The sequence below is a fragment of the Panthera tigris genome, chromosome D2, assembly GCF_018350195.1.
Source record: "Panthera tigris isolate Pti1 chromosome D2, P.tigris_Pti1_mat1.1, whole genome shotgun sequence".
Lineage (NCBI taxonomy): Eukaryota > Metazoa > Chordata > Mammalia > Carnivora > Felidae > Panthera > Panthera tigris.
The window spans coordinates 30,529,085-30,550,523 of record NC_056670.1 but is presented as its reverse complement, the minus strand read 5'-3'; the positions used below and the strand labels follow the sequence as shown (position 1 = coordinate 30,550,523).

The window sequence follows — 21,439 nt, the reverse complement described above, 5'->3', positions numbered from 1 at the left end:
TTATTTTGAGACAGAGACAGCGCGAGTGGGGGAGGGGTAGAGAGGGAGAGGGAGAATCCCAAGCAGGCTCTGTGCTGCCAGCTCAGAGCCCAAAGTGGGTCTCGAACTCATGAAAATGGGGGATCATGACCTGAGCGGATGGATGCTTAACCGACTGAGCCACCCAGGTGTCCCTCTTCCTCGGACTCTTGACATGTATCAACTCAGTTAATCATTCCAACAACGCAGGAAACAGTTACTATTAACTCTCCACTTCCCAAATGAGAAACTGAGTCAGAAAGGTTAACAGCAATTTGCCTGCTCTCCTACACTAAAAAATGGTGGAGCTGGTTACTCACCTGGTAGTCATCAGGGGCTTAGTAATATGCCTCAAATTCGCTTAAAATGCACACCTTTAAGATGAAAGGCAGGGCATGTCTGATGAAGCCTGTGACTTCAGAACGCCTTTTGAGACCAGGAATTACTCTGGGACGCGGGGGGGGGGGGGGTGCGGAGGCGGTGAGAGGAAAAGGTGAGAAAGGTGAGTTCCCTGTGTGCACGATGAAGGAGAGGTCTCTAGTCCATTCCTAGCTGGTGCAAGCTGAGAACTTGGACTTTTGCTGTCCTCGGTCAGACAGAGCCCTAAAGCACACAGGGCGGAGGCGGAAAGAACACTGCCAAAGCCAGGGATCGCGGCTAGCCACGTGGCCCAACATAGGAGCCAGGGGGGCTGTCCGCGAAGGCGGGGCCGGCGGGGCGGGGCAGGGCGCGGGGCCGGGCGGGCCGGGCGGAGTGCGCCTGCGCGCGGGATGGGTCGGCCGCTTAAAGCCGTTCCCCGCCCCACTCTGAAGTCCAGTCTCCCCGGTGCGCACGCGTGAAGCTTTCTCCTTGTCAGTCGGCGCCGCGTGCAGGCTGGTGGCTCTGTGGCGGCGGCTGCGGCTCGTCATCCGCACCATGAGCGGCTTCAGCAGCGAGGAGCGCGCAGCGCCTTTCACCCCCGAGTACCGAGTCTTCCTCAGTGAGTGTCGGCGGACCGCGACCCCTCCCCGCCCGCCAACCCATTCATTCCCGGGCCTCGCCTCGCCTCCTGCCCGGGCGCCGTCGGCCCGCGCTCCGCCCCTTGTCCCGGGCGCGGGCCGGGTTCCTTGGGCTTCCCGGGCCCTGGGCCGGCCAGGCCCTCCCATTTCACACGTCCCGTTTGAAACGGGTAAACGGGGTGGGGGGAGGGTGACCGCGGGGACGGTCTTTCTCTTTCACACGCGCGGTGGGACCCGACCCCGGGCCCGGCTAGTTTTGCAGGTGCCCTCGGGCAGCGTCTGATGGGAAGGGAAACCACTGAGTCACTCTAGAAAAGGTGTCAGGAGGTAAACTAATCTGCGTAAGAGGATTGCTTGATTTGTAGGAACGGGGGCAGGGTGGAGGGATGACTCCCTAAGGACCTTAATTCCTGAACTGTAGCTCAGCCTGTGGGCACCAGGCAGGGTGAGAGCCAACCCCTCGTTCTGCAGAGGGGGAAACTGAGGCCCGGAGCAGGAGCCGTCAGTGGAAGACCGAACCCATCTCCAGGAGGGCCCGGTCGCGCATCTGCCCCTCCCTCCCGCGGAGGTTTCCCCTGTAGCGCGGATGCTGGGAATGAGCCTTCTTGAAACAGAAAGCTGTTTCCCTCAAGTCAAACAGGTGACGTCAGTCTGGAAAACACGAGGGAGAAAGTGCCAGGTTTTTACCCCTGGGCAGGGAATCGACATCTGAGGGGTACCTACCCCAGGTCCACACCTGGAGCTGCACTTAGAGCTCTGCACGCTGCGGGCTGATGGAGCTCCGCTTTCCCTCGCCCACCGCCTTTTGTCTTGCAGGTGGAGGAAAGAAAGCTACCTCGGGTTTTATCTTGATCTCTACCCACCCCCCTGCCCAAGCCACTAGGAATAGATAACTGGAGAGAGCCAAGGCGTTCGAAAATGTGTCAGTAGAGGCGTTTCTGTTTTAACTGTAAAGAGCCGTTCTACTCGGAAGGAAATGGGCAGGTGCAGCAAATCTTTGCGGTGATGTGTGAAGGGCAGGCAGGAAATTGCCGGGTGGAGGGGACCAATGGGAACACGGAGAGAATGCACTAAGAGCCTAGCGAAAAGTAACCTGCTGCGGGAGGAAAAGGAAAGTGAACTCAGGTTTACACATGTAGCTAAAGATTACCATGTAAAATCCAGGAAGGACGGGACTCCCCATTTTATGTAATTTTGGACTTAAATAAGGGCAGTGTAGGATCTTTTGACTAATAATTCACTGAACTATTTTTTCTGTAGTTAGGATCTCTCTGTAGGAGGGATTTAGAGCGGTGACTCTCAAGTTTGAAGGTGGAAAGATGATTGGCTAATTGACTTCAAGCTGTATTTATTTGCACAGTTTTTACTTAGGTTAGGTAATGGTAGCAAGAATTTGATGGCCGTTGTGGAAGACCATAGCCATTCCTTGACTTTGACACTGGCTAATGTAATTTTTTATCAGATGGAACTCTCTGGGACTTAAAAAATACCAATGATTAGAACTGATTATGTAATTACATAATTTTAAGGTTTTTTTTAAAAAATGTTTTTTAACATGTATTTATTTTTTGAGAGACAGAGTCAGAGCACACGAGCAGGGGAGGTGCAGAGAGAGGGAGACACAGAATCGGACGTAGGCTCCAGGCTCTGAGCTGAGCACAGAGCCCGTCGCGTGGCTCGAACTCACGAACTGTGAGATCATGACCTGGGCCGAAGTTGGACGCTTAACGGACTGAGCCACCCAGGCGCCCCAAGGTTTTTTAATCATAGATTTCTTAGCACCCTTCCTTAATAGGAGAAGATTTTTTACCTCTATAGTGTTATATTTGTCAGTCTCTTTAAAACGGATAGTGGATTGGACTGTGAAGTCACAGGTGACTCTGAAGGGATCGTAATGGGACTCATGAAATGGAGATATATACTGTCCTTTTTCATTTTCTGCAAAATGAATTACAGAAAGTCATTAGTTCTTTTGTTAATTGCATTTCCAGATGCATTAAGTACACATTTTAAAAAATACTTAAATTTTTGGTCACTGCTCAGTTTTTCGTATTCCACCCTGGTTTTCAAATGTGAAGGGATATAGGTTCCCCTTAGGTTTCCTAAAGAATAGTAAGGAAGTTTTTTGTTTTTTTTTTTAATGTTTATTTATTTATTTTTTTGAGAGAGAGAGCGTGAACAGGGGAGAGGCAGAGAGAGAGGGAGACACAGAATCCAAAGCAAGCTCCAGGCTCTGAGCTGTCAGCACAGAGCCCGATGTGGGGCCCAAACTCACAAACTGTGAGATCATGACCTGAGCCGAAGTTGAATCTTAACTAACTGAGCCACCCAGGTACCCCTGTAAGAAAGTTTTGAAATTGCTTTTTGGATATGGTAGTTAAGTCTCTAGAATATAGAAATTACCTGTGAAAGGGTTATTGGAACTTGATTATCCTTAAGAAATATAATCTATCTGTCTTCCTGGAACATTGCCTAAAACAACATGGTTTTATAACTTAACAAATTGGTCCCTTCCCTTCCCCCCAAACCCAACTGTTTCATTAGCTATGTAAGCTGTTAAGTGATGTAAGATCAGTCCAAAACAATTTGATAGCCTTTTGTATGCCAGGCACTGCTAGAGTCTGAGGATACAAAAGTATGTAAGACAGCCCCTGCCCTTGTTATAGAGGTTAGTATCTGTTAGACTCCTAAGGAGAGCAGAGGATTAAAAGTTAACCCAATCTTGGAGGGATCCAGAAGGTAAAGTATACAACCAGCTTTTCTCATGTGGGAATAAAAAATGTCTACTTCACTATTCTGGTGAATGGTGTTGATAATGGGAAAGGCCATGCAAGTTTGGGGACGGGGTGTGTATGGGAAATTGCAGTATCTTTTTCTCAATCCTATGGTAAGCCTAAAATGACTCTAAAAAATCTAAGTGTTTTTTAAAATGTGTACTTAATGCATCTGGAAATTCAATTAGCAAAAGAACTAACGACTTTTTGTAATTCATTTTGCAGAAAATGAAAAAGGACAGTATATATCTCCATTTCATGATGTTCCAATTTATGCGGATAAGGTAAGATGTCCTGACCATTTAAACATAGTCTCTTTACTCAGATCAGTTAATTCCACATATGGATTTTCTTATGCGTCTTCATAAGTGCTTAAAATGCCTCACTGTGCTGCAGATTCAAGGTACATTGACTAAGAAGTCAGTCTTAAATCCAGATTATTTGGCTAAAGAAGGAATTATAATTTGGGGAAGGAGTAGAGGAACAGATAACAAATGTTTCAAAGCTGTCCTTGGGACTAAATCTTAGTACCTCATAAGTGGTTTTATTTTATTTTATTTTATGTTTTAATTTTAATTTTGTTTTATTCATTTATTTTTAATTTTTATTTTTTCTCATAAGTGGTTTTAAAATTGACCAGGTAGGGGCGCTTAGGTGGCTCAGTTGGTTAAGTGACGTTGGCTTATGTCATGATTTCATGTTTTATGAGTTCAGCTCCATATCAGGCTCTTTGCTGTCAGTGCAGAGCCTGCTTTGGATCCTCTCTCTCTCTCTACCCCTCCACTGCTCTCTCTCACTTTCTCAAAAAATAAATGAACATTTAAAAATAAAATAAAATACACCAGGTAGCCAGCACAAAATTTGGGTTGTGGGATATTTATTAAACAGCAAAAATAAACTATTTTATTTACAAAAGTGAAACTATATTATTCAGTGATATAATTTCCTATAGGAAAATTCAGTACTTTCAGTGGACTGTTAGAGTTAAGATGCAAATGGTGTTGGGGCGCCTGGGTGAGTGACTGACTTTGGCTCAGGTCACGATGTCACACCTCGTGAGTTCGAGCCCCACGTCGGGCTCTGTGCTGACAGCTCCGAGCCTGGAGCCTGCTTCGGATTCTGTGTCTCCCTCTCTCTCTGCCCCTGACCCACTCGCATTCTGTCTTTGTCTCTCTCAAAAATAAATAAACATTAAAAAACTATATAATAAAAAAAAAAGTACAGTGTTAATAAAGGTTAAGTCTACAGACTTCTAAAAAGAGGTGTCTGTTAGTATGCACACCAGTGAGCTGAAGAAATCTAGCACAAATTGATAGGCTGACCACAAGTTGGTAAGAATCTTACTTTGCTAGGAAAAAATGTCTACAACGATATATTCCAAAGTGTTTGTGGTCCTTTGGAAGTAAGAATTGCTAGTGACCCTTTCTGATTTTTATTTTCATTTTTGTCTTTTTATATTTTCTAATCTTTTTACAATGAGCATGGATTATTTTTACAAATTGAAATAGTTACTGTTATTTTTTTTATTCAGTGCTTGTTTTAGCCTCCTTCCCAGTAGGAGAAGTTTGTACTTCTGACACAAGGAACTGACACAAGGACGGATGCCTGCTGCTTTTTTAACCCTTTAAAAATTCTTTTTGTCCAACCGGGAAGCATGATTCACGATGAACACAAATTTTTTTGAGTTCTAAACACTGCACATAGATTGTTGATTTTCCTTGGCTAAATGCCAATTCATAATACATGCGAAGATCGCATTCCAGTGCAAGTCTAGAATACCATTATAGATGAAATCTTCTCCTTGTATATGCTGAGTCCTACTGTTTCTCTGTACTTGACTATCAGAGAGACATAGGCAAATTCGCCGAACTTGTACCAGGAAATTTGCTCCAGTTCCAGACTGACAACTTCAGCGTCGGCAGAAAATCCCAACTCAAGGTGTTGCTTCCTAGGAGCTTCCTTGTGCTGGGCTCCAACAGGAGATAGTAGAGCAAATAGCCTAAGGTCAATTATGTGCCACGCTGACAGGAGGGACCTCTAATTGGCATGTGTTCTCCTGTGGGATTCTCAAAGTTGTATTTATTCAGAAACTCTAATTTGTTATGTCTGATTTCCTGGGAGTTGGCATGAGCTGCAGGATCCTTCCTTCCTCTTGAATTGGCATCATTTGGTTGACTTGATTATCAGTTTGGTGTGTAATTAGTATGCGTATCAAAGTACTTTCCAGTAATATCTCACACCATTTTGAGTAGTTAAGAGGTATAAAATGATGACTGAAAGTTTATTGATAGTCACTTGACATGTAGATGTGCTAAGGAAGAAAAATATTTTCTTGACTTAGAGCTATTTTGTGTGTGTGTGTGTGTGTGTGTGTGTGTGTGTGTGTGTGTGTGTTTATAAGTGTCTTAGTCCATTTGGGCTGCTGTAACAAAATACCATAGACTGGTAGCTTATCAACAGCATGCATTTTTTACTCACAGTTCAGGGAGCCTGGAGGTCTGAGATCAGGGTGCCAGCATGGTTGGGTGAGGGCCCTCTTTTGGTCATGGACTTCTAGCTATGTACTTTTGTGGCAGAAAGGGCTAAGGATCTCTCTGGAGCCTCTTTTATAAGGCACTAATGCCATTCATGAGGGTTCCACCCCTGTGTCTTAAACAGTTCCCAGAGTCCCACCCAGTGTACAATCACTATTGAGGGTTAGGATTTCAACAAATGAATTTTGGGGGGACACAAACATGCAGACCATAGCTATAAGTAACTGATACAATATTCTATATTATATAAACTATGATTTTCTAGCCAAGGATCAGAATGTTCATAATAGTTGCGGTGCCCAGTTTTATTACTGCTTCAAGTTACCCCAAAATAGGAAACTGAGACTACATTTTGGTGCTATGTAAAACATCTTCACTCAGATTATTCTGCAACTCCTTGGAGTCTTGTGTGGGACTGATTTGGGCTATAATCTGGGATCACTCAAATGAAAACTGTGCCTTTGCACCGCCCTGAGCTGGCTCAGAAACACAATCTCTTACAACAACTCTGGATTTCACTAGTGGTCCAGACGTCAGTGAACTTCAGCATTTCAGATTCCTGTCTGAGAAGCAGGAAAGAGTTCTTTTGTTTTGTTCTGTTTTTAAGGAAGTTTAGTATATACAAAATACCAAAAGGGTGTGGTACACAGAAATTATTTTGGATTATAGCCTAAATAAAAGATCTGATTAACTCCATTGGTTACAGAAGAGTGTGCTTTTTTTTTTAGTTCCAATGTTATTAAGTTTATGTAAATACATTTTTAGTGTGTGGTTGTGGACTTTATCTCTAATATGGTCAGTCATTCAAAGGGAGATAATGAGGGAATGTATCTTTCACACAACTCTTACCACTCTACTGAGGAAAAATGCCCAAAGGCTTATATTCGGCTCTATGTCAGGACCTCTCAATGTGGACAGCCACCAGGTAATCAAGCCAGCCAGTTCTGGGAATCCATGTGACTCAAGCACCCTGCCTGGATTATTTCCAAATCCATTCGGTGGAAGAAGGCAAAGGCAAGGACTCACTGGATTTTGTCCTTTGCTCTGGGTCTATTTTGGGGTCAAATATAAAAATACCTGTGGCTCAGGGTGTCTTCTGACATAAAACTTTTTAGATGAGAGAAATTTTTAAAATCCGAACATAGCATAAACGGTGTGAAACAGTGGGTGGATTAACTTTTATCTAAATCTTAAAGTGCTTGGGGCGCCTGGGTGGCTCAGTCGGTTAAGCAGCCAACTTCAGCTCAGGTCATGATCTCACGGTCTGTGAGTTCGAGCCGCGCGTTGGGCTCTGTGCTGACTGCTCAGAGCCCAGAGCCTGTTTCAGATTCTGTGTCTCCCTCTCTCTCTCTGACCCTCCCCCATTCATGCTCTGTCTCTCTCTGTCTCAAAAGTAAATAAACGTTAAAAAAATTAAAAAAAAAAAATCTTAAAGTGCTCAAATATCATGACTTGATATTTAGATTTAGAAGTTTGGCATTGTTTTTGTTCTGTATCTTAAACGTTGATGTTAAATATTTGTTCTAACAATATAGGCTTCTATTTGTTTTCCAGGTGACTGTTGGGAGAATATGTAAATATGGAACTATTTTTTTTTTTCTCCTCTTCTAAAACTTCAGCTTATAATCAAATAGGTTGATGCCTCAGAAATTTAACAATATTTTCTGCAGTCGTGTATCATTTTTTTCCAAGATTTTATTTTTATTTTTATTTTTTTAATTTTTTTTTTTTTTAACATTTATTTATTTTTGAGACAGAGACAGAGCATGAATGGGGGAGGGTCAGAGAGAGGGAGACGCAGAATCCGAAACAGGCTCCAGGCTCCAAGCTGTCAGCACAGAGCCTGACGCGGGGCTCGAACTCATGGACCGTGAGATCGTGACCTGAGCCGAAGTCGGCCATTCAACCGACTGAGCCACCCAGGCGCCCCTCCAAGATTTTATTTTTAAGCAATTCCTACACCCAACGTGAGATTCAAATTCAGAACCCCAAGGTCAAGAGTCCCATGCTCCACCAACTGAGCCAGCCAAGCTCCCCCTGCTCTCATGTTATTCTTTTTGAAGATACTATTTCGCTGTACCTGAGCCCTTTAGAAGAGATCTACTCAAGCAGATGCCTGTTTGATTACTTCCTTCCTTCCGGGGTTTGCTTTGTTTCAAATTTTCGATGTCTTTTTATAAACAGTTCCTTAACTGGAAGTTTTTAAAATGTCACTGAATTAATTAAACACTGTTTTCTTCCCTAGCTTTGTACGTATATAGAATGGGTTTTCTGGATTTTTGTTTTGTTTATCTTTGGTTTCATGTTTTCTAAACCAAAGTTAGAACCGGGAACAGATGGGAACTGATGACCGTTAAGCTTAATCAGCCTGTCATAACTAAAAATAAACTCCTACTTTTTCCCTCTCCAGTGAGCATTCAGGTGACTAAATTTTGATAACAGATATTCTAACCATAATCTCTGTGGTCTGTCAACTTCGTTGAAAAGGTAAAGTTGGGATGATTAAATATGCATATAACATACCACAATGCCTGGCTTTATAGGAAAGTCTCAGTAAACAGTAACCAACCAAATAGGATGATGATGTTGAGCACAATGACTGATTGTTTCTTTAGCCCTTCAGAGCTCTATTTTATAGGGTAAAAAAAAAAAAAAATCACTGAATTAAGAGTAAGGAATCTTGACTTTAGTCTTGGTTTTACCACTAACTGGCTTAATGCTATTGAGCAAATTCCTTCCTCTCTGAGCCATGTTCATCTTGGTGGGTGTTTTAGATTACATTCTATGTTGACGTCCCATGATTCTGTGTATAGAGCTTATTGATGAACCCTCATTACAGATCATTATTTTAAAAAAGGCCCAAAATTATTGTTGATATTTATTGAATGATTCCTGTAACCTTAGGCACTATGCTAAAGCCCTTCTGTGGATTGTATCATTTGGCCATCACGTCATTCTCCAAGCTAGGTTCTTTCATTAGCCCCATTGTCCAGGATCAGCCACTAGAGCTTATAAGCAGTAGTGTCATGCTTGAAACCCGGCATTTTGGCTCAGAACTTGCGGTTTTAACCACTGTGTTCCACTTCCTTGAGTGATTATGGATATGTAGGAGAGGTGGATTTTACTTTGTACTTTTTATATGTTCCTAATTTTCTACAGTAGATATCTCTTTAATAATGCAGACAAAAAGGCTTGCTTGATTTTTTTTTTTTTTTCTTTTGCTCAGCGTTCAAAGGAAATGAGTAAGAGCTTTTTTTTTTCTTTGGAAAGGCTCAGAAGTCTTCTAGTCCAGGCATTCTTGGTGGCCCCGAGGCCCTCAAATGGCCACGGATGGGTTTCTGAGGTTCTGTGAACTCTGTGATACTGCGATTTGGTGTAAATGTGCATTTTTCCTGGGAAAGGTTCTATGTTCAAAATTCTTTGTCATCATGGGGGTGCCTGGGTGGCTCAGTCGGTTAAGCATCTGACTTCAACTCCGGTCGTGATCTCACAGCTTGTGAGTCTAAGCTCCACATCAGGCTCTGTGCTGACAGCTCAGAGCCTACAGCCTGCTTGGGATTCTGTGTCTCCCTCTCTCTCTCTGCCCCTCCCCTGCTCATGTGCTCTCTCTCTTTCTCTCTCTCTCTCTCTCTCTCTCTCTCTCTCTCTCTCGTTCTTTCAAAAATAAACATTAAAATTTTTTTTTTAAAAAAAGAGTAGAACTTAAGTATTGCCACACACACAAAGTAAATATGTGAGGTGATGAAGAGGTTAATTTCCTTGATGAGGGGGATCATTTCACAATGTACACATATACCAAAACCTCACATTGTACATCCTGAATACATGATTATTTGTCAATCATACCTCAATAAAGCTGAAGAAATTAAGTTTTTTAAAAAGAAAAAGTAAATGGGTTCCTGAATTATTTCATTGACAAGTGATAAAAGTGAGATCATGACCTGAGCCACAGTCGGACACTTAACTGACTGAGCCACCCAGGCACCCCTAAGATCTACTCTTTAAGCAAATTTCATTGAATCATTTTTAGTGTTTTTGAGGAACCACCATGCTGTTTTCCATAATGGCTGCACTAATTTACGTTCCCACCAACAGTGCACAAGGAGGAATCCATTTGCATTTAATAGTTTAGAGTATATCCTGTAATAAAAAACTGACACTGAAGCCCAAACCTAAAACTAAGGATTAAGAGCCACTGTCACTTGGTGAGCACTTAATAAGGTATAATAACCTCAGACAGGATTAAATCTAGTACATCTTTTCAAAAGTACCTGTTTGCAGGTGGAACATTTCCTTGTTAATTATGTGAGCTTTTCTGATAGGGATTTTATACTACAAAACTGTTCTAGAAGTTAAAAAAAAAAAAAGCTGCCCTTGTTTTTTATTAGCTTCTTGCTTGTTGAGTAATCTCGAGATGAATTTAGAAGAAAGTCCTCTCTACCACCACCGTTTTTCTGCAAATTTTACTGCAAAACAGAAAATAAAAGGAAGGACGATGGAATCAGAGAGTGATTTTTGTATTTCTTCCCAAGTCTGGCATTTACTTGGTTCCTGAAGTTATCTGGAGGGATACATGGTGGCTCAACTTGAAAATGTTGATTTAAAAGCCACTTATGTAAGTTTGCAATATAGCATGTCATGTTCACTAGGCTTTGGATCCAGTGTTGGAAACTGATCATAAGTCTTAAGGTGTTCATAGGTCTCCCAATAAAGACGCATTTAACTTTACTACTAAGATTCAGTGATGGGACATAATTAAATGCTCCCTATATACACATACTTAACTACACTAGTTATAATAGCCTACCAAATAGCCATGGCCTGTTCATTAGTAAACAACTTTTAGACTACTAATTTGATCCATAAGAAAACTAACCGGTTTGGAAATGAAACCCCTGATCACCATACTACTGAAATATTCCTGTTTAATCAGTGAAAGTAAAAGACTAATCAAGATATAGGTTGCATGTCTCCTACCCCTAAAATATTTTTATTTACACTTTTTGATTTAATGGAATGATATAATTAGTTTAGGCTTAAGTTTCCAATCTCCTTAGAATTTGAACACCTTTAACACTGGCATTCTTATGAAATGATTATAAAGCTGGGAAGAGTGATTGTTAGGTCTCTGCCTTTCGGAAGTCAGAGCTAAAGCTATAGTTTGCCATTCTTCTGCCTCCTACAGGCTTATCCAAATCATCCCACTAGGGATACTAACCCCTTTCTTCCTCTGAAACTATAAATAGGGAGCTGAGAGCTTGATGCCAGAGCGGGGATTTAGAATCAAAGCAGACTAGAAGTGGAGAAGAGATTCTCCTCTCAATCCAGGATTGAGCTAAGTAATAGTTGAAACGAGTTAGGATTAGAGAAAGAAGGCATGAATTTGTAACTGGGTAGTACTAAATGCCCTAAAGTCTTGTCTCAGTATTTTAAATGCATAAATGTTGGAAATACAAGAATGCATAATTTTTTCCAATTGTTAATTGTAAAATCCACGTAACATAAGACTGACTGTTCTAACCATCGTTAAGTGTACACTTCAGGGGTATTGATACATTCACATTGTTGTGCAACCCTTGCCACCCTTCATCTCCAGAACTCGCTGCATCTTTTTTTTTTTTTTAATTTTTTTTTTTTTTAATTTTTTCAACGTTTTTTATTTATTTTTGGGACAGAGAGACAGAGCATGAACGGGGGAGGGGCAGAGAGAGAGGGAGACACAGAATCGGAAACAGGCTCCAGGCTCCGAGCCATCAGCCCAGAGCCTGACGCGGGGCTCAAACTCACGGACCGCGAGATCGTGACCTGGCTGAAGTCGGACGCTTAACCGACTGCGCCACCCAGGCGCCCCTTTAATTTTTTTTTTTTTTAATTTTTTTTTTTTAACGTTTATTTACTTTTGAGACAGAGACAGAGCATGAATGGGGGAGGGTCAGAGAGAGAGGGAGACACAGAATCTGAAACAGGCTCCAGGCTCCGAGCTGTCAGCACAGAGCCCGATGCGGGGCCTGAACTCACGAACCGCAAGATCATGACCTGAGCCGAAGTCGGACGCTTAACCGACTGAGCCACCCAGGCGCCCCAGAACTCGCTTCATCTTTCAAAACTGAAACTTCATGTCCATTAAACATGAACTCCCCGTTCCCCCCTCCCAACCCCCTTGCGGCTACCCTTCTACTTTCTGTTTCTGTATGAATTTGACTTCTTTAGATACCTCATGTAAGTGGAATCACACGGTATTTGTCCTTTTGTGACTGGCTTATTTCACTTATGGCCTCAAGTTGTGTCCACACATGTTACAGCATGTGTCAGAATTTCCTTCCTTTTTTGGGGGGTTGCTTCTATGGTTTAGATATTGTGAATAATGCTGCTATGAACATGGGTGTACAAATACCTCTTCAAGACCTTGCTTTCAGTTCTTTGGGTATATACCCAGAAGTGGACTTGCTGGGTCATATGGTAACTCTATTTTTGGTGGAACCGCGGTTTTCCACAGTGGCTATACCATTTTACGTTCCTACCAGCAGTGCACAGGAGTTCCAATTAGAATGCATAATTGAACAGTAAAAGTGCTTCCAGCAGTGGAATTGGTTGGATTTCTTATATTGCCCTGAAAATGTTAAGGATCACTGTTCACCTGAACAACTCCCTGAATTGTAGCAGCCTCTAGGAGAAACGAGCTACTCCTCAGTAGTAGTTCCTGTTAAAGAATGAACCCCCTCCTTTTTATATCAACATACTTAATACCTTCTGTTGTGATCATTGATGGGGTACGTAATGACTAAAAGCTCCTATAAGTTCATTGCTTTAAAAAAAGGCACAGTACTCACTAGGGCATCTACATACACTTAAAAGTGTGCTAAGCATTCATTTTACAGGTAAGTTCCCTCCCCCAGGTTTATGAACCCCACCCTCCCCACCCACACACACCCCCCACACCGCACCCCAGCCCCACTGTAGCCTGAGGGCTCCATGCGGAGGCCTGGATTTGGAAATCTAACTTCGAGGGAGTTCAAAGAGCTTTTATGGGGCACCTGAGTGGCTCAGTTGGTTAAGTGTCCGACTTCAGCTCAGGTCATGATCTCGAGGTCTGTGAGTTTGAGCCCTGCGTCGGGCTCTGTGCTGCCAGCTCAGAGCCTGGAGCCTCCTGCGGGTTCTGTGTCTCCCTCTCTCTCTGCCCCTGCCCAGCTTATGTTCTGTCTCTCTTTCTCAAAAATAAATATTAAAAAATAAAAGAGCTTTTATTCTGTTCACTGCTAGTCTTCAGTGCCTAGGAAAGTAACACCCAACAGTGGCACCCAGTAATTAATTAATTATTGAGAGAACATGAATGATTTGGCTCTGAGGCTTTTTGCAGGATCCTCCCTGCTGTTTTTTGGCCTAGCTAATTCCTAAAAAGCACCAAACTGGGGCACCTGGGTGGCTCAGTCAGTTGAGCTTCCAACTTCAGCTCAGGTCATGATCTCACAATTTATGGGTTCAAGGCCCATGTCGGGCTCTGTACTGACAGCTCAGAGCTTGGAACCTGCTTCAAATTCTGTGTCTCCCTCTCTCTCTGCCCCTTTCCTGTTCACACTCTGTCTCTCTCTGTCTCAAAAATAAACATTAAACAACAACAACAACAACAACAAATTAAAGAATAAAAAAATAAAAAGCACCAAACCTTCAGGCTTTTGGAATTCCTCTGTGCAGTGGAGTTGTCTTAACTATTTTCAGAAAGATGTTTTCTTTCCTTTAACGTTCTTTCTTTACTTGCTTTCCATTATAGTTACGTAGGTTTGTAATATTAGGTAGTGGTTTTTGAGGATCTATATGCATTTATCACTTATTCCATTAAAATGTTCAATATAGTTACCAGATTTCAAATTTGTACATTTTGGCCCTATTTGCTACCTTTTTTCTTGAGGTAATTTATTCATTTGGTAATGCTTTTTTTTTTAATTTACTGATCTCTTTGTTTTTACTTCTCAGTTACTCTTTCATGTGGTAACAGCTCCATCTTGTGAACATTTAGGGTATTGCTGCTGAAAACTTAAAGTCCAGACTTGCTTGTAGACACATAGATCTTTCATTTTAATACTTGAGGTGTGGTACGAGATAGATGCAGTTCTTGAAAAGAAATCACATTTCTTTGATTAAATCTTGAAATTGAATCAAAGATTGGGTCTTCCCATGAACAATGTGTTACTTTTTCTAAACCACACAATTATCACTTAACATGGATAGAGCACTTAACTCAGTCCTGGATTTTAAGATCTCTGTTTTTTGTGGATTTTATGTTATATCAAGTAGGTGTTAAGAGGCTTGAAGCAGAAACGCATGAAATCTTCTTGTCTCCCTCAGTTTGACCAAGAACTTAAATAAAGGGCAGAAGTTTGAGACTGTAAGCTCTAGCTTTTCTGCTTGGTTAAAAGTAACAGCACAGTAATCATTGGCTCAAAACCTTTGACTTATGCTTTTGTAGCTTATCAGTCTCTGTTTTTTGTTTTTTGTTTTGTTTTTTGGTGCAAAGTAGCAGAAAAATAACTCTAAAACGTGTAACTAAGTGACTTACACTGAAAAAAAAATGTTTTTTTTGAGAGAGAGAGAGAGTGAGCATGGGTTGGGGAGAGGGGCAGAGGGAGAGAGAGAATCTTAAACAGGCTCCATACTCAGTGCAGAGCCCGACATGGGGCTCAAACCCATGACCCTGGGATTATGACCTGAATCAAAATCAAGAGTTGGACAGTCAACCGACTGAACCACCCAGGTACCCCATGAGTGACTTTCATTTCAAATCCACTTTAAAAAATACACATTTTATAAAAGAATAATTGCAAATTTGGCCTCGTGTATACCTTTTGCAAGGCTATAAACTGAAAAACTGACCATTTAAAGTTTTATTGATTGGGGTGCCTGGGTGGCTCAGTAGGTTAAGCGTCCGACTTCGGCTCAGGTCACGATCTCACAGTTTGTGGGTTCGAGCCCGGCATCAGGTTCTGTGCTGACAGCTCAGAGCCTGGAGCCTGTTTCAGATTCTGTGTCTCCCTCTCTATCTTCCCCTCCTCTGTCAAACTAACGTATGACAATGTAAGTAAACTGACTTAGGGCTTGTCTTCCAAACTGCCACTGAGAGAGGAGTTCTGAAAACATCTTGAGCAATTGCAGTGTCACTGGAGGAAGCGAATGGGCTTTGGAGATGATCTCTTTGAAGATGGTCTTCCTCGGAGATAGAAGTTCTGTTATGTTTAAAAATTATTTCCTTTCTTTATAGTAACATTCTCCCCACCCCCCCCCAACATTTTATTATGAAAAATTTATTATGTTTACTTAAACACACAAAAATTTGAAAGAATTACAGATTGGACAAGAATACACCCACCACCTTAATTCTACAGTTACTTTGCATATTTGGTCTGATTTTTTTTTTAAGTTTATGTATTTATTTTGAGAGAAAGCGCCTTCAATATCACGAACCATGAGATCATGACCTGAGCCAAAATCGTCGAAAATCAAGAGTCCGAAATCAAGAGTCGGATGTTTAACTGACTAGGCCCCTGAGGTGCCCCGGGTCTGATTTTTTGGCTGACTTGTGTTGAAAGCCTATTGACTTCAAAGATCCAATACAATGAACAGTTTAACTTTGGCCGAACCAGTGAAACGCTCACTGGGGTGAGAGAACAAATTAGCTCCTGTGACCATTTCACCTTCTATGTGTTTTTCAGGACGTGTTCCACATGGTAGTTGAAGTACCGCGCTGGTCGAATGCAAAAATGGAGGTATGTTTCTCCTTACACTGATGATCAGACTTAGGATATTAATTTTGATCCAAGCACGCTGATTTGCATTTGCTTGAGGGTTCAACCGCTGAAGCCTAAGGTTTTCTTCTTGCTGGTCCCAATCTCTTCTCCGGTTAGGTTGCATCGCCCACTGCCTGCCAGTCTTCCCCCTGGGCTCTGAAGCGGCAGACTGTCCTCCCCACACCTTTGCTTCTGGCTTCTGAAAGCCTAGAATTACCTGTTTCTCCTGTGTTCTTCCCTTTAAATCCATCAACGACTCCTCCATGGAGTCACCGGGCTTTCTTTAGTTACCCCAGCCACCTGTGATTGTATTGGAATTTCTGTTGCGTTAATTTCTTTCTGATGACTCCTAATAGATTCGGCTTTTTGTTGTGGATATTTGTTACATTTCTTATATCACCTAATTAAGCTTTTTGACAGTAGCCATATTTTGCATGTAATATACACTCAAATATTTGAATAATTTAAAATGTTTTAAGGCAAGCCTAAGTTGGATAATATTTATTTTGCCCTTTTAATACAAATCTTAAAACATGTCTCAAATGTTAGGATTTTTATTCCAGGTAATTTTAGTTTTTGCTTTCTTGAATAAGTAAATTTTGGGTTTTTTTTTTTTTTTTTTTTTTAGTGTTTTTTTACCCTTCTTGATAGTTCCTGTGTACCTCAAATAAGTTTTCCAATTTAAGGCTGATTATGGAAAAACTTTTATATCAAATCATAAAAATGTTAGAGGCAAAATACTTCATTAAAGTGGAATTACAGGATATGCATTCCATAATTCATTTCCTCAAATCGTTATTTGAATAGTATTTTATATCCAAATATACAGTAATTTGAAATTTTTTATTTCAGATAGCTACAAAGGACCCTTTAAACCCAATTAAACAAGATGTGAAAAAAGGAAAACTCCGTTACGTTGCAAATCTGTTCCCTTATAAAGGATATATCTGGAATTACGGTGCTATCCCTCAGGTATGTATCTGTGCAGTGGCTAAAAATGTACTTTTTAGCTTACAAAAAATTAACCTATAGCTGTTAGTGGAAAAGATTTAAACACCTGCAGAAAGTTTATGCCATAGTAGATTTTACCAACATAAGAGTAATTATTATTTTTAATTTTAAAAAAATTTTTAAATGTTTTTATTTATTTTTGAGACAGAGAGAGACAGAGCATGAGCAGGGGAGGGGCAGAGAGAAAGGGAGACACAGAATCCGAAGCAGGCCCCAGGCTCAGAGCTGTCAGCACAGAGCCCAACGTGGGGCTCGAACTCACGGAGTGTGAGATCATGACCTGAGCTGAAGTCGGACGCCCAACCGACTGAGCCACCCAGGCGCCCCAAGAGTAATTATTTTAATACTTCCTTGAATAAACTCATTTTCAAAATAAACTGAAGATAAATGTTTTATGATATTTAAATTCACATTTGAAAGTTCTTTTCTGAAATATTATCTTTCTATATGGACTGGTTGTAAACCATATGCTTTGTTTCTTTACGGAATGAGTGGCAAAGAGGGACCGTGTAGGCTAGTGGTTGAAAGCATGGATTTTTGGCACCACATCCCATGTCCACCACTTGCTGGCTCACCTAACTTGCCTCTCTTTCCTCCTCCCTGAGGCCAGTCTCTCTGAGATTATGAGCACTTAGCTCATATGGCTATTGTGAGGAGCCTGGCACAGGTAAGCTTTCATGTTGAGAGTCCTGATTTCTTCTTCTTAATGCCAGTCTTTTTGTGGTAAAGTAATAATGCGGTTCTGTTTTCCTAAACAGACAACACCTTTGAGGAGGGAGGATGTCTGTATTATATACCAATTTATCCCAGCACAATGCCAGTGTGTATAGTAGGCTCTTATTTAATATTTAAATGAAGAATCACTAGAATCATGTCTATTATGAGTAAATGATGGATATTTAATTCCAGTTTGGCTAGGCTAATGCCTGTGGTACTTAGGATTTTTACATGAAATACTCAATTTACTTTTTCCTGTTGATAAATGGTTTGTTTTTATTAACCATTAAGTCTATTAAGTCGAGTCTACTGTGAAACAATCTGTAAGTTACCAAAACATAGATCAAACTGAGCTGGTAATCACGAAGTCATTTGTCTGCCTTAATTATAGCACTTCACCTTGCATTCCAGGTCATTTAGTAGTTAGCCTCAAAATATTGTCCATCTGGGAAAACATTGCTGAAATACTTATTCTTCTGGAGGTTGGATTTGGCTTTGTTGGATCTGGTCTTTGTTTACCCCACTTCACTTTTATCTTTTTGCCTTTATTCCAGCTGAATAGCCAAGAAATATGTTCTAGATTGAGGGAGAAAATAACTAGAACGATAAGTACATTTTAAACATCCAAGCAAGCACAAGCCATCTGTAAGATCTCTGCAGAGATTCAGGAAATAAAGCTAGCAATTGAAAGCTCCAGTAGATCCTGATTAAGCTTTTCAGCCTTGGCTCCTGGTTGGTGATGACACTTACCATCAGAACATCTCATTTCCCTTTTAGCATTACTGTCTACCTACCTCTGTTTTGGAAATTTATTTTAAATAAAATCTAGTTCATAGAAGATAGTGAGTACAAAAAGTTCATCAAAGCACTTTTCTTTTAATGTATTTTTCAAGTAAATATTTGGGTCTGTATTTGTGTTGCGTGTTGTCTCAACTATTAGGTGGTTGGGTTTTGTTTCTTTCAAATAGGATTATTGTTGAGGCACCTGGCTGGCTCAGTTAGTAGAGCATGGGACTGTTGATCTTGGGGTTGTAAGTTCAAGCCCCACATTAAGTATAGAGATCACTAAAAATAAAATAAATAAATAAACTTTTAAAAAAAGTATCATCTGTTTTAAAGCTTAAATTTAGGGGTGCCTGGGTGGCCCAGTTGGTTAAGTGTTTGACTCTTGAGGTTTGTGAGTTCGAGCCCTGCATCGGGCTCTGCACTGACAATCTGGAGCCTGACTTGGGATTCTCCCCCTCTCTTTGTCCCTCCCCCACTTGCTCTCTATATCTCTCTCAAAATAAATTTAAAAAACACTTAAACTTAAAAAAACAGAAAACAAAAATAAGAAATCTTAAATTCAGTTTAGCGTATTTAGCATAGAATATTTAGTTGAGTGTATATAGCATATTGAGCATAATAGGGTCCTAGCATTTAATTAAAATTACTGTGTGTAGTGAAGATTCTTAGATGTAAATCAAAAATTTCTTAAAAATGAGAAAAAAAATAGCTGAAGATTCATATTTTTGTAGAAAGACTCATGGGCTGTTATCTTTTAATGCAAATATGATCCACTTTGTCAGTAGCTTGTATAGAAATGATATACTCTCAGACTTAATTTTTTTTTAATTTTTAATTAATTAATTAATTTAATTTTTAGACTTGGGAAGACCCAGGACACAATGACAAACACACTGGCTGTTGTGGTGACAATGACCCAATCGATGTGTGTGAAATTGGAAGCAAGGTAAGGGAATCTGAAATGTTTTTCTGTAGTGTCAAGATGATAGTAATGAAGTATACACAGTTCATACTTTAAAAAATATCGTGAATAAAATATATGCATATTAGTGAAATAATGATGTCTCTTTGATAAGTTAAAACTTCTAGTTCTGCTAAGCATTTGTATACTATAATGTGTGCATTTAAACTTAGTCTTGGGGCGCCTGGGTGGCTCAGTCGGTTAAGCGTCCGACTTCAGCTCAGGTCACGATCTCGCGGTCCGCGAGTTCGAGCCCCGCGTCGGGCTCTGGGCTGATGACTCAGAGCCTGGAGCCTGCTTCCAATTCTGTGTCTCCCTCTCCCTCTGCCCCTCCCCCGTTCATGCTGTATCTCTCTCTGTCTCAAAAATAAATAAACGTTAAAAAAAAAATTTAAAATAAAAAAAAAAATAAACTTAGTCTAAAAAAATGTATGTATACACGCATGCAGAAGAAGCAGTTGTGTTCTGCATTTGCTTTGGCAGGCAGATGACTAGTCAACAGGTAGAGTACCAGGAGGCAGACTTCATCTCGATACAAGGCAAACCTTGCCGACTTACTCGGAACGGTCAGTGAACCGACCCGTGTCAGCTAACCTCAGGAGCTGGAGATCTATGGTCAGAATTTCTTTATCAAGTAGGGCAGCTCTAACATCACGACTGTAGTTATCATTTCCTTACGATACTGCTCAGGCTGAGGGAAATAGTTAACAACCGAAAAGAAAGTTGGCATTCAGTTTTTTAACTCATTAAGTTAAATCATATTGTTTGACTTGCCTAATTCAGTTGTTTGAATAAAATAAAAAGTAAAGAAAGCACATTTAAATATGTGTTTGAAACATATTATGGAGGATTTATTTTTTGGCCCAATCAATGACACCTCAAAAAATATGAATTATCCTCAACTACGTTACTGATTTTCTCAGGGCCTCCAAGGGTACTTATTTTCAGTTTTGATAAGACAGGGATCTGCTTGTTTAGCTTTTTAAAAATTGCCTAAAGAAACCATTTTATGGTAAGTTTGCAGAAACTTGGCATCTTCCTTATTTCCTGTTATCTACCAAGTAAAACTTTTCTTCCAAAGTTTCATTCTGTGGTATTGTCCTAACTGTGGTTATTGACTCTTAGGTATGTGCAAGAGGTGAAATAATTAGTGTGAAAGTTCTGGGCATACTGGCTATGATCGATGAAGGGGAAACCGACTGGAAAGTCATTGCCATTAATGTGGATGATCCTGATGCAGCCAATTACAATGGTAAGGAAATCTGAAGATCTAAAGTCTTTACATCTAAATCTTACTCCCCACCAGATTTAACCTATAGAGACAGAATTACCTTCAGTAAGCACTAAGGAATAAGCCCACGCCTTCAAACTGTTAAAGAATGGAGAAGCAAAACATTTGACAAAGCACTGTTATTCCGCACAGTGAACTTCTTAGTAATTAACTTAGTAATTGAGTAAATTTTCTCCTTCATTCCAGGAAAGGAAAAATCTGGTAGTTTGTGTTTACTCTTTTCTCTTTTCCTTCCATACATACTAGCATTCTCTTGCTTTATTTATTAAAAAATTTTTTTGAGTGAGATATGATCTGCATGCTATAAAATTCATCATTTTAAAGTGTACAATTCTACGATTTTTAATATATTCACTCTGTTGTGCAACTGTCTCCATTGTCTAATTCCAGAATGTGTTCCCTACTCTAACAGTAAGTTCTGTATCCATTAGCAGCCACTCCCTGTTCCCATTTCCCCCAGTCCCTGGCAATCACTAATGTATTGTTTGTCTTAATGGACTGGCCTGTTCTGAACATTTCACACAAATGGGATTGTATGTTAATGTGTCTGTCTAGCTTCTTTGACGTAGC

General features: G+C 40.7%; 1 protein-coding gene across 1 annotated transcript in view; it reads left to right on the top strand.

The window, feature by feature from the left end:
- Positions 1-825: 825 nt before the first annotated feature.
- Positions 826-21,439, top strand: part of PPA1 (inorganic pyrophosphatase 1) — a 30,361-nt gene continuing 9,747 nt past the window's right edge. Inside the window, exons 1-6 of the mRNA XM_042960628.1 lie at positions 826-997; positions 4,016-4,074; positions 16,029-16,082; positions 16,956-17,075; positions 19,477-19,563; positions 20,704-20,830. Coding sequence (XP_042816562.1) covers positions 934-997; positions 4,016-4,074; positions 16,029-16,082; positions 16,956-17,075; positions 19,477-19,563; positions 20,704-20,830 — 511 coding nt within the window. The 5' untranslated portion in view covers positions 826-933. The remainder of the gene's footprint in view (positions 998-4,015; positions 4,075-16,028; positions 16,083-16,955; positions 17,076-19,476; positions 19,564-20,703; positions 20,831-21,439) is intronic.